The 14,340-nt window shown below is 41.8% G+C and overlaps 1 protein-coding gene across 7 annotated transcripts in view; it reads right to left on the reverse strand.

Annotated features, from left to right (window-relative positions):
- The window catches only part of LOC139578525 (SUN domain-containing ossification factor-like), an 81,345-nt gene extending 67,529 nt beyond the window's left edge, over positions 1-13,816 (reverse strand). For 5 of the 7 annotated variants that reach the window (XM_071406240.1, XM_071406238.1, XM_071406239.1 and 2 more), the window contains exons 1-2: positions 13,500-13,816; positions 11,769-11,786 (exon numbers count right to left, since the gene is read on the reverse strand). In XM_071406240.1, the coding sequence (XP_071262341.1) occupies positions 11,769-11,786; positions 13,500-13,543 (62 nt within the window). In that variant the 5' untranslated portion in view covers positions 13,544-13,816. The remainder of the gene's footprint in view (positions 1-11,768; positions 11,787-13,499) is intronic. The other 2 variants (XM_071406242.1, XM_071406237.1) reach the window with 2 other exon arrangements.
- Positions 13,817-14,340: the final 524 nt, after the last annotated feature.

Below are 14,340 nucleotides of genomic sequence, written 5' to 3' on the forward strand. Positions count from 1 at the left end.
TAAAGGACAGAATGAATGGGGCCATGTATCGTGAGATTTTGAGTGAAAACCTTCTTCCATCAGCAAGGGCATTGAAGATGAAACGTGGCTGGGTCTTTCAGCATGACAATGATCCCAAACACACCGCCCGGGCAACGAAGGAGTGGATTCGTAAGAAGCATTTCAAGGTCCTGGAGTGGCCTAGCCAGTCTCCAGATCTCAACCCCATAGAAAATCTTTAGAGGGAGTTGAAAGTCCGTGTTGCCCAGCAACAGCCCCCAAACATCACTGCTCTAGAGGAGATCTGCATGGAGGAATGGGCCAAAATACCAGCAACAGTGTGTGAAAACCTTGTGAAGACTTACAGAAAACATTTGACCTCTGTCATTGCCAACAAAGGGTATATAACAAAGTATTGAGATAAACTGACCAAATACTTATTTTCCACCATAATTTGCAAATAAATTCATTAAAAATCCTACAATGTGATTTTCTGGATTTTTTCCCTCATTTTGTCTGTCATAGTTGAAGTGTACCTATGATGAAAATTACATCTCTCATCTTTTTAAGTGGGAGAACTTGCACAATTGGTGGCTGACTAAATACTTTTTTGCCCCACTGTACATGGATCACAATACACATAAGGGTGAATCTAAGCCAATGACCTCGCCATGTTACTGCCGCCTTTGTGTTTCTCTCTCCCTTGGTCTCTCGGTGTTCAGGCAGGGAGGCCAGCCACCACAGGGCCTGCCTTGCAGCACGGGAAACACAACCCTTTCACTTCCCTCAGGACACTGGCGACAGGCCTGCTCCTCCAGTACAGAGAAGATAGGGCAGGAACAGAGTGGAGCTAAACAATAACATATCTTCTCGCGCTTACAGCCTTTTCTCAGTGTCAGCTTGTTTGTGTGTGAGAGTCTCAGCTCTCTGGTTAACAAGTTTAATGGTTTCCATGTGCTGGGGCTCTGAGAAGCATGGGGTGCGAGAGTGGAGGAAGATGGATGGTGTGATAATTAGACTATAGGAGGAGCGCAAAGCTAAAAACACAACCACGTAAACAGAACACATGATCTAATATCAGATAATCAGTTATGTGAGGTGAGGTGATAGCAAGAAGGAAACTAATTCAACAGGCCGATGTCTTCCCTGGCGTAAACTACGCTATCTGGCAAACACTGACATGCAGAAAGCAGGACGGTATTTCACAGATGCACACTAATACTCTAAACTCCCCAGGCTTTGCTAAAACACACCTTCATTAACGCACATGAAGGAATTCAGATTCATGAGGGCAAGCGAGTCAGGATGTGTATGCTTGCGGATATGGCCTACTGTAGGAGAGAGAGAGATGTGTAAACAGTGAACAGGTAGCCTATATTTACATCACAAACTCACCTGGAAAGATTATTCAAATTCATAAAAAATGCAAATATATCCCATATTTTTCCATAACAGGATTAGGACACTTGGTGGTCTCAAATGCACTGTAATGTGAGAAACCTGGGCTGTGTACCAAAATAGACCCAGGGCTCTCGACTAACTTTCTCCACTGGTTCTACTAGGGTTGCAAAGGGTCGGAACCTTTCCTGTAAATGTCCATGGGATATGGGAAGCCCGGGAATTTGGGGAATTTTGCTTGAACTCATCAAAAACGTTAGCTTATAACAGTGAACCTTTTTTTGTGGGATACACAAGGCAATTCTAGGTCTTGTGGCATATTTTGGTTAAACTATCCCCAATTCAATGGAATTGCAACCCTCTGCATGCACAGTACACTGTTCCATCACATGTACAGCTGATTCTCAAGATCTTGCACACTAATGAGATGCTATTGAGCCCACACTACTAGACTGTCTGAGCCAAGGACTACATACTTTCTGGTAAGTTTTGATTACAATACTGGGTGGGGTGAATATATTGTATGACATAAATAATTGTTTTGTTAAATAGTAAATAGTAGCCTACAGCAAAGTGTGTTTAAATCATTTCTAACTTCTTTATTTCTGCTAGTTAGTTTTTGCTACCATGAGGGTTTTAGCTTGCTTGAGCCTGCTAACTGAGGAGTGTTAATTCCCCTGTTTCCATACATGTTTCATTTTAAAACATTTACCTTACAAAAGGAGTTGTTTAATCTAATTGCTTAACTTTATCTGTACATGGAATTGTATTTGCGTTTTTTTCAACAGCAAAATCTACAGGAAAATGCCACGGGCACCATCTGATGTGTGGAGACATTTCACTGCAGCTAATGTAGAAAGAAAAGCTGTGTACATTTGCAAATACTGTGCCAAATCACATGTGAAGAATGCAACAAAGATGCAGAATCATCTGGCCAAGTGCATAAAGTTCCCTCAGCGCTCACAACAAGCAACCTCTGACAAAAGTCCCTCTAATTCTATTCGAGGTGAAAATGATGAATCAGACACCTTGTCGATAGCAAAAGCTCATGGTCCTCCTGGAATCAGAAGTTTGTTTGACTCAATGGAGGAACGTAGTCAGAGAAATGCTGATGAATGTCTTGCTCGAGCGGTGTATGCAACTGGTTTACCTCTGATGCTCACAGGCAATGTGTATTGGAAGAGATTTCTGAATATTCTTCGCCCAGCATACACCCCTCCAATCAGACATGCTTTATCTACTCATTTGCTGGATGCAGAGTTCAACAGAGTCCAAGTGAAGGTCAAGCAAATCATAGAGAAAACAGACTGTATTGCAATCATCTCTGATGGGTGGTTGAATGCTCGTGGGCAAGGAACAATTAACTACATGATCTTCACCCCTCAACCAGTATTCTACAAGAGCACAAACACAAGGGACAACAGACACACCGGTCTCTACAATACAGATCATCTGAAAGCAGTCATCAATGACCTTGGACCACAGAAGGTAGTTGCACTGGTGACAGACAATGCTGCGAACATGAAGGCTGCTTGGTCTAAAGTGGAGGAGTCCTACCCTCACATCACACCCATTGCCTATGCTGCTCATGCATTGAATCTGCTCCTCAATGACATCATGGCATTGAAAACAATGGATACACTCTACAAGAGAGCCAAGGAAATGGTTCGGTATGTGAAGAGTCATCAAGTTACAGCAGCAATCTACCTCACCAAGCAAAGTGAGAAGAATAAGAGCACCACATTGAAGCTGCCCGGCAACACCCATTGAGGTGGTGTTGTCATTATGTTTGACAGTCTCCTGTAGGGGAAGGAGTCTCTCCAAGAAATAGCCACATCACAGTCTGCCGATATGGACAGCCCCATCAAGAGGATCCTCCTGGATGATGTATTTTGGGAGAGAGTGGTAAGCAGCCTGAAACCTATAGCAGTAGCCATTGCACAGATTGGGGGAGATAATGCCATCCTGTCTGATGTTCAGACTCTGCTAGCAGATGTAAGAGAAGAAATGCGTATTGCCCTGCCTGAGCAACTTCACTGTTGCTCAAAGCAGAGGAAACTGCAGTTCTGAAATGCATCAAAAAACATGAAGACTTCTGCCTGAAGCCCATACACGCTGCAGCGTACATGTTGGACCACAAGTATGCTGGCAAGAGCATCCTGTCTGGTGCAGAGATCAACAAGGCCTATGGTGCCATCACTACCGTGTCTCGCCACCTTGGCCTGGATGAGGGCAAGGTTCTTGGCAGTCTGGCGAAGTACACTTCCAAGCAAGGGCTTTGGGATGGAGATGCAATATGGCAGTCGTGCCAACATATCTCATCAGCCACCTGGTGGAAGGGACTTTGTGGACCGGAGGCTCTTTCCCCTGTTGCCTCCATCCTCCAAAATAAGCTGCCTCATAGGGCAACTGGTCCTTGTTTGGGAACACACACACCAAAGCACGCAACAGGCTGACCAATACAAGGGTTGAAAAATTGGTGGCCATACGGGCAAATTTGAGGCTTTTTGAGCCTGACAACGAGCCATCCTCAACAAGGTTGGAAAGTGGCAGTGAAGATGAAGCCTCACAGTCTGATGTTCAAGAGGTGGACATTGAGGAGGTCCAGGGAGAAGACATGGAAGCCTGTGGGGAAGACAACCAAAGCTTTAGTTTCTAGACTATCATTTTACAGATGTATGTTGAAAAGATTTTTGGGTAATGCGATGGATCATTGGGGATCATTCAATATTCCCTTTCTTTTGTTGTTCAGTGAAATCCTCCCATGTGAAGAGTCAACTCATTTACTTAAAAGTTCAATTCGTAACTATATTGTTTTTTTTCTATTGGAAGAATTTAATCACTTGCAATTATGCGTACTTATGATAAGGTAAAAGGCTTATGTTTCTGTCTCCATATGATACGGTAAATATATCCAATGCAAAAAACATCTATATTTAAAATGGTATGAATATTAATTTGCATATATTCCTGTTAATTCCCTCAGAAGGTTTCCACCTCTGAATAATCCCCAAAATGTGCAACCCTAGGTGTTACCAAATGTTTCAGTTGATGGCACCAGCACATGATTTGGTCACACCAATTTTGAGACGTTGAGCAGCAATAATGACCTGGCCTGGGTCCCATAATGTACCTAGATTCCATACAGAGACAGGTTAATAATGACTAGCCATCTTTTAAATGAGCATGCCCTTGCAGGGCTTGACTTTCAGGTAAACAAAGCTACTGGCCCGGGAAAGCGTGCATTATTTAAATGTTAGCTTTAATTACAAGTAGCCTATAATGACCTACCCTCCATACACAAATAATTACACTTTAAAATCGACAATATCATATTTACACTGATTGTATGGAGAGCAAAAATGAAACCGTCGCACAATCTTAAAAAAGGTGTTATTGTAAGTGATTTTGAACATTCACTTTACAGTTGTAGGGTCCTATAAAATAAGTTGGATCTTTTGGTAAATTCCATTTCCTAGGTTTCACTCATAAAATAAAAGTACAGTAATTGGATGTTCGAAGTCCACAACAATGCTCAGGAGACCAGCTAAAAAAATATATATATATTTTTTTTTAAATCACTGGCACCCTAGCGACCAACTAAAAATGAGCATCACACAGCCAAGTCAAAGTTTTGGTCACAGACCACAAGCTCAAAACACGAGTTAGGTCCAAGTTGGAAATCAGGATCAAACCGTTAGAAACTTGCGTAACTGACCAATTAGTCCATTACTAAATTTGATTTAGTAACCCAACTAGTGGTACAGAACTTAACAAATTCCATTTATCTATCATCAATATTTTACATTAGCAAGAGTTCTCTGAAGTCATCAGGCTTGGCTGAAGAATCAACATCAGCAGACATCTGGGATTTATTTATGAACAAACTATGTCAATCATGTCATGATGAATAAAACAGCAGCACTAAAAACTCAAGGGCCTGAAGCTCATCAGCTGATGCTTGAAAAGTCAAGGCAACACTAATAAATTGGACAGACAATTGGTACATGATTTCATACAAATGATTCCATATTCTTCTTAAAAATGTGTACTGGAATTCAGTTGGCATGGAGACCAGTAGAGATGGAAAGATATATCCTCTTCTGAGACAGTACACCATAAAGTCAGCTTTCTAGCACTAGAGTGGACTGTGATGTCCAAACTGAAATAACAAAAAGGGTTAATCCATTTGAATTTCATCACTTCTTGACAGCACCACTTTCGATTTGAACAATCGGTTGAGACACCATGCTCTTGAATACAGGGTGGGTGCCATGCTTTGGTTGATAAATGTACTAAAATGGAAATAAATGGACATTGACTTTCAAAATGGTACCACAAAGATGGCTGGAGGTCCACACATCAGAGAACGTTGACTTGAATGGGAAAATCTGTTGCTTTAAATTATACTGTAAATCGTCCATAGGAAACCTATTGTAATCATAGAAATATAGATACTAGAATAGACATGACCATTTAAGTTGACATTTGAGGGTGGGTGGTCCGGCAGCCATTTTTGTGGCCTATTCCAATAGTGTACCAGCTAAATTACTGTGGTCTGAAGGGATAGGTCCATTCTATTTCTATGACTGAAATGACACCCACCCTGTATTCAAGAGCATATTGTATCTCAACCGACGGGAGGAAAAAACAAAACCCCCATGAAGTAAAATAGGGTCTAAGCTATAACATGCAAATATGAAAAAGTTCACATAATTGACAAAATAAAAGCAAAAAAGCAAATCTGAATTTAAAAAACATATATCCAAGAAATTATTAAATGGTTTGACAACCCTGTTTGGAAGCTTTTAAATTATATCAAACTCAATCGTTTATCTTTTCCAGTGATGAAGACATGGATGTCTCATGCTATGCATACTATGCAAAGTGGGTCAACTTTGAGCACCTCCATCTCCTCTACGTACCGTGTGGAAGGAAATTTTCAACACAAACAAACATGGAGGAGAGTGAACGTGGCAGAGCACTGGGACATGGTTTGGGTATGAAAAGTCTGACACAGACAGAAAACCGTCCTCTGCAAAATATGCCGCTAACCTCTTTTACCACACCTACGCAAGAATCATGTGATAAAGTACGGAGAGAGTCAGCGGATGAGACCCCAAAAAGTAGTCGAGTGCTCAAAACAAACCCCCGACTCAGACGTTGCAAGAGGCTTTTGCCCGCGGCACAACATATGGCAAAGAATCCCGAAAATGGAAGGCGGTAACAGCTGCCGTTACAACTTACATCTGCAAAGACATGGCCCCAATTTACACAGTCGAGAAACTGGTTTGGTGCTAACACTCGACCCAAGGCACCAAATGCCAAGGCGAAAACACTTCAATCAAGTCGCCTTCCATTCCAGAGTGTTGGGCCAAAGTAGAGGAGGAAATCCACAAGGTAATGTACTACGCTACAACAACAGATATGTAAAATACACAGCCCTATACGAGCCTGACGATACACTTCATCCAAGACTGGACACACTGCAGTCGGTGTTTACAGACAGGCTATTTCCCAGATGACCACACGGAGAAATAATAGCCAGAGGTCTCAGGGAAGCTCTTGAGTTGTGGGGACTGAGCGAGGATCGCCTAGTCTGTGGAACCACGGATAACGCCACAAACAACATCCTTGCACTTCAACTGAATGCCTGGATACGTTCACAGTGTTTTGGCCATAGTCTTCATCTAGCCATTGGTGAGTGTCTAAAACCATGTAAAAATATATTTCAGTAATAATAAACCTTTATAGTAGGCCACCCACGTAGTATTTTAATGTCTTGAAGGATGTTTGTTGTTATGTGACGTGCAAGCATGTTAAAAGCTTGGCTGAATATGGGGGTGTGGTCAAAGTAAATCGCGTTTTAAGTGAATGATGATACTGATAACTTGTCTGTCACAAAGTAACAGAAATTATCCTTTTACAAGGCTCAGCAATACAACAATAATGCACATTTAAACACATCCACACACAATGCAATGAATGTGTTTCCTGTCCTGTAAAGGGTAATATAACATGTATCTTCTCCTTTATTTACACAGAGCGAAGTGTGAAACTACCCAAAGTGCAAAGACCAGTTGGAGTCTACAAGAAGTTGGTGAGTGCCTTTGCTAATTCATGGAAGAGAAGATGTGAACTGGCCAAGGCTCCAGCTGAACTGGGCTTGCCTGCTCATCAGCTGATCACAGAAAGCCTACCAGGTGGGGCTCTAGGCAACAAATGATTGAAAGGTTCTTGGAGCAGCAGAACGCTCTCTCACAGGTCCTCCATGCCGACAAGAAAACGCAACATTTGGTCCCAACTTGGGACTTTCTGGAGTCCATAAACAAGGCATGGAGTCCTCTCATGGAGTTTACAGATGCCTTGTCTGGGGAGCAGTACACAAGTGTTTCCCACTTGAAACCGGTCCTCCATCAACAACCAAGCCTGAGGATGACGACACTCTGCTCACCACGACCATTAAAGAGGGCATTCTAAACGACTTAAATTGGAGAGCCTGGTGGCTGAACAGGCAGCGTCAGTAGAGGTAGCCCTCCTTCCATCAGCTGCAGCTGCTAGAGCTTCCTGCGAAGAGGCAAAAGAAGAGTTTGAGCAGCAACTTTGAAAAAGCAGCAATGCAAAGCTAAACGGCCCCTCAGTCAAGCGGAGAGTCCATTGAAAAGGAGCTCAACCTCTATCTCCAACTGGAGGCTGGTCCAGAGGCAATCTCACTGGAATGGTGGAGGCAGCATGAGGCACATTTCCCCACAAGTGGGCAAGCTAGCAAAGAAATACTTGTGCATCCCTGCCACAAGTGCCCCATCAGAGCGGGTGTTCAGTACAGGTGCCCCATCAGAGCGGGTGTTCAGTACAGGTGCCCCATCAGAGCGGGTGTTCAGTACAGGTGCCCCATCAGAGCGGGTGTTCAGTACAGGTGCCCCATCAGAGCGGGTGTTCAGTACAAGTGCCCCATCAGAGCGGGTGTTCAGTACAGGTGCCCCATCAGAGCGGGTGTTCAGTACAGGTGCCCCATCAGAGCGGGTGTTCAGTACAAGTGCCCCATCAGAGCGGGTGTTCAGTACAGGTGCCCCATCAGAGCGGGTGTTCAGTACAGGTGCCCCATCAGAGCGGGTGTTCAGTACAGGTGCCCCATCAGAGCGGGTGTTCAGTACAGGTGCCCCATCAGAGCGGGTGTTCAGTACAGGTGCCCCATCAGAGCGGGTGTTCAGTACAGGTGCCCCATCAGAGCGGGTTTTCAGTACAAGTGCCCCATCAGAGCGGGTGTTCAGTACAGGTGCCCCATCAGAGCGGGTGTTCAGTACAGGTGCCCCATCAGAGCGGGTGTTCAGTACAGGTGCCCCATCAGAGCGGGTGTTCAGTACAGGTGCCCCATCAGAGCGGGTGTTCAGTACAGGTGCCCCATCAGAGCGGGTGTTCAGTACAGGTGCCCCATCAGAGCGGGTTTTCAGTACAAGTGCCCCATCAGAGCGGGTGTTCAGTACAAGTGGGAACATTGTGACATGTCAGAGGTCATCACTAAAACCAGAAAGAATTGACTAGCTTGTATTCCTGGCTCTCAACCTGTAAAACTAACTCCCTGAGATTCTGCAACATAAGGCTAACATTTTGAATCATTGTTTGGAGCACTTTGGTTGTTTTCATATAACGCTATAATTCAAACTTGAAGGAGTGTTTTGTTAACTTGTTATATATTTATTTGTGAGCGTTATTTTGCTGCTATAGTTTAAACTTGAAAGTGTTCCATGTTTACATTTGGTATTTTACATACCAATATTTGTTAGACCTGTATTCATTTGTTTGCTGCTACAATTCAAATCAGTTCTACTATTAAAAAGAGTATTATAAGTTCGGTTTGGATATTTTAGACCTAGTCACATTTTAGGCCTATTTATTTTGTTTACAACTATAGTTGAAGTGTTTTCGATTTACCTTTTTAGGTTTTATACATTAATATTTCTAAAATTTGCACAAAGGTTCTAAATAAAAGGAGAAAATCAAATATGAGTAAGAACCTTTTATTTGTAATAAAAGTAATAAGTAAATGGCCTATATCGTGATATGTATCGTTATATGAAATGGCCTATATCGGGATATGTATCGTTATCAGGATATGAAATGGCCTATATCAGGATATGAAATTACCTATATCGTGATATGAGATTCTGGTCATATCGCCCAACCCTACTTCCACGTCTGTTTCTTATAGCCTAACCTCACGGGGGAAACGGAGCCATACGATACAACTTCTCTCACTTTAACACAAGAGCAGAAATGTGAAAGCCTTTTAACTCCATAATCAAACATACAGATAGACCTAGTCCATCTGTGTGTACAGTTCAAAAGCATGTTTGAGAACAGTAAAGACATTTATTTAACTACATGCAATCAATCTCACAGCACCAAATCTTAAATCAACAATGTTTACTGATAGGAGGCATACTACAGTCACATATGGCAGCTTGCCTAAAGAGCCCATACTTACCATAGAAAATCCTTAAGACCCTTCTATAGGGTCTGTAAACCATTAACCACTAGACTGTTAAAAGTCCACAGTATAGATTCTCAGAAGACATACAGAAAACACAACCTTTATCAGTGATCAGGACAGAGCAAGAGTACAATAGAGACTGACTTAGTCTTTTTGATGAGCAGTTTGGTGAGGGAAAAGAGCAGTGCTGTGGTTTCTACTTTGACACATCTATATATAAAAAAAGCATTGGTCCTGGCAACATAAGACAAAGCTGATTGAGAGAGAAGGAACTACTAGCCAAGGTCAAGTGAAAAGACTTAGTAGGCTACTCTAGTCGTTGGCTTGTACGTTACTGTAGCGTAGCTAGACTATTTAAAGTACTCTCTTCTTATGCTGTGTAGGTGTCTGACGCTAGAATGCTGTCATGCTACTGGCCATGCTTGTCACCAGCCCTGGGTATTGTTTCCTGCGTCAGTGGCTATCGTGGCTTAATCAATGCACGACCTGTGCTAATCCACCACCTGTCACTGTTAGCTTACGCATCCATGCTGCAGGACTTCAAGTAGAAAAGACAAGCAGCCGGATAAAAAGTTGACCAGCTAGTTAACTGTTTAATATACTTTAGTCTAGCTGGCTAGCAGGTTTTACAGCTATAATTGCTGCATCAATAGCCCTCATGAAAAATATTATATTCTTGTCCACCCTCTAATACAGCTAAGTACAGTGCCTTCAGAAATTATTTACACCCCTCGACTTTTTGAAAATGTTGTGTTACAGCCGACATTTAGAATGGATTCAATTGAGATATTTTGTCACTGGCCTACACCATAATGTCAAAGTGGAATTTTGTTCTTCACTATCTACCAATAAGTGACCTCTTTGCAAGGCATTGGAAAGCCTCTTTGGTCTTTGTGATTGAATCCGTGTTTGAAATTCACTGCTTGTATGAGGAACCTTACAGATAATTGTGTGTGTGGGATACAGAGATGAGGTAGTCATTCAAAAATCATGTTCAACACTATTATTGAACACAGTGTGAGTCCATGCAATTTATGTAATTTTTACTCCTGAACCAACTTATTTATATTGAATACCTCATTCCAAGTCATCATCTCATCTCTATTGGGCTACTGCTTATGCGGTATCTTTAGAGCAGTGTCTTCCAAACTAGGGGTTGCGACCCCAAGTGCGGTCGCCAATTTGAAAATGGGGTCGCGAGAGAAACGTTAAAAAATAGAACCGGGGTCTTCAGTAACCTCCGGTAGACGCGAGATGTGGTTGTATTAAACAGAACAGTTTATTTTCTTCCTACAAATGTGGCTCTGTTTTGGATGGTTTAAGCTACAATATATTATAACCCCATCGTTGAAAGATAGGACTCTCAGGAACACACAGGTGAGATCTGTTTCCCTCTACAATGCACACAAGCTGTGCAGGACTCATTAGACCAGAGTGGACAAGACCAGGCACTATCATTAGTAATCACGTTTCCATCCAGTTTTTATGCGAGTAAAGTACTACCATATAACAAAAGAAAACGAGACAGCTGTGATGGAAACAGGAAGTTTCGTTAAAATGTTATATATGCCGACAGATCATGTTTGTTCAACATGGTGGGAACTTTGTGTCTGTACAATTAATTATGCGAGAAACGGCATCACATCGAAGTAAACTTGGAGTCAGGCGTGATATGTTGTGTGGTCCTCTCACTACGACTCGGGAAAGCATGCAGCTTATTAGGCTACTGATGAAATGATTTGATGAACTTCACAGGGTGGTGAAAGCGCACAGTGATCTTGATGCTCCTTTCCAATAAACAGAGGGTCTAATTCTGGTGACATGATGATCGATGCTTTACTACTGTTTGACAAATAAAAATATTATTACCCATAATAATCTTTAATGTAGACTAGCTTACCCGCGATGTATCTGCGAGCTGTTGGTTAGAACACAAGTGTTAAGACCAGAGTATGCACATTTGCTATTTATTGCAACAATTTCTGACAAAACTGTCGTAGAGTTGGAAATGCCACGGAAACCCATTGAACTTTCAAAAAAGTACATTGTGTGCAATACTTCGTCACGCACTGATTTTTATCAGCAACAAGTCCGTTCGGTGGAAACACATCACTGGTGGGAAAATGCATATATTTCTTTATGCGCATTTTTGAATAATTAGCATGAAAATCTGTCACAAATTGAATGGAAACCTAGATAGTGATGAAGTGCGTTTCTACACAGAAGACCATACAAAACTATTGCCTGAAGATCTTCTGAACTCCCAATACTTTTCTGATTTCAGCCACTTCAAACCATACTTCCTTCAGATTGAACCAGAAAAGCCGGGTATTTTTCATTTTTTAAACAACTAATTGACAGAGGTCGGTTCAATTATTTGAATTCTATGTTGTTCAGTTTTTTTCTGTGAGCTGCGCGATGTAGTAGGGAGTTGTCGTTTCCAATAGGCAAATATTCAACAGTTTAGCTCATAAAACTAGGTGATTAACAACACTGACCATAATCCATTGCGCATCTACTTGTCCTGCGCCATGCAAGAGACCAGACTGCATGATCATGAGGGCATATAGAGAGCAGCTGTTGCTTCATGAGGTATCTCTACCTGGAAATACACGACAAAAGTGATTGATTCCGCAGTATGCCTTATTTACTTTGAAAAACTACAAAATAGTGATTGTGTCAGACAGCAGCTCTATAGAGATGAGATGACTTGGAATGAAGTTTAAAAAATATACAACATAAATATTTTATTTAAAGTGAATAAATTATAGTTAATAAGTAGTAATGGCAAGTCACTACCATCATGGGACATTTATTAATCGTCTTATTCTGTGTTGCTAAAGCATTCAACCAAAATAATCGGAACCAAAATCGAAAACGCTATTTCAATAATCGAACCTAAACCGAACTGAAAAAAAAAAAACACTAATCGCTCAGCAATATGAAATACTTTCAAACGTACTGTCAGCCTGATTTGTAAGACTATCATATACCCAAATTAAAAAGTAAACATTGGCCGTTGATTACATCACCTTTTTTTACATGGTGGGGTTGCAAACATTTTTGTTATATCAAAATGGGGAAGTGGGCCAAAAAAGTTTGGGAACGCCTGCTCTAGCTGAACTGCGCAATGTGTGCATTACGCTCACAAAAAGAAAACAAAATGGAATTCCAATAATTTAACCGACGTTGGTCATTTTGCTAACGTTAGTTGTTATAAAACTGACATTTCGGTTAATAGTTTAGCACCCTGGGACATGGTAGAAATGCCTACATCCACTAAAATTCCCTTTGAGATCCATATCTTTTGTGTTTTATGGTCAAATGACGCCTACATTTAGAGCCCTTTGGAATACACATCTTACACTGAATAGTAATAGGTGATATTTGCTTGGGGCAGACAAGGCACCGTCGTATACTAGGAATGACCCAGCTAGTCTGGGCTGGCTAACTTCATTTTTTTCATATGGGAGGATGGAAGAATCGATTCATCCCACACCACGAACGGACATGGTCAGAATATCAGCTTTCCAATGCTGCTTTCGAGTAATGTTCATTTATACGGCGTAAACATGACAATATCAAGTTAACTTTTCTAACACACAATGAAAAGAATGAAGATAGGTCTTACCACCACAGGATGAGGCACGCCAACAAAACGCGCAACCGCTTCATTATCTTCCCGCGGGGACCAACATCCTCGCTCTTTTAGGATTGTACTAACCTCTCGTGGCTATACAGTAAACACGAATATGAACTATTATCAGACAGTAATGTTTGTTGCTTATAAAATATAATAAATATTTAGGGGAAGGGTGGCACTTTCCTAAAACTACACTCGATGTAGCTAGCCAGTTGATTTTTCATTCAGTCAACCCTTCGCCGACTCTTTTCTGCGCTAGTTGGCTTCTGTTGCTGTGCTACTCGCCTTCGCTAAGCGCTGCTGCGGTTCTCCCCTCCTCTCGGCCAATAGCATCAGGCAGCGACAGAGAAGTAGTGACGTGCTAAGGCACGGTCCCGCCCATTTCCTCTGCTTGAGCGGAGCTGGAACATGGAACGCGTCTCCTCCATAAGATAAGAAAATATAAACCCTGAAATATTTACATCTGATTGTGCAACTTTTGGATTACATTGTTTTACAATAGGATGAGTAATGAATGATGGTTTGCATTACATCGCAGAGTAACTTCCAAAGACTAAGGGCAGCATATAAGGGATGGCATAGCCTACACAAGAAAATGCCTAGTAGCTAGTTGAGTTGACATTTTTCATGTCATGACATGACCCTACATAGAGGTCTATTTAATAGTTTCCTTATTTTTAGCAAGCCTGGTGTGCAGTTCACTACTACAATTTTAAAACCAAGAGCTCCTTGATCAGATTGCAGTCTTCTTCTCCATCATCATCATCAATTGAAAAATACCTACACCCATGTCTATTTGACATTGATATTGTTGTTCAACAAACAAGTG

Source organism: Salvelinus alpinus, chromosome 6 (assembly GCF_045679555.1).
Source record: "Salvelinus alpinus chromosome 6, SLU_Salpinus.1, whole genome shotgun sequence".
NCBI classification, from domain to species: Eukaryota; Metazoa; Chordata; class Actinopteri; order Salmoniformes; family Salmonidae; genus Salvelinus; species Salvelinus alpinus.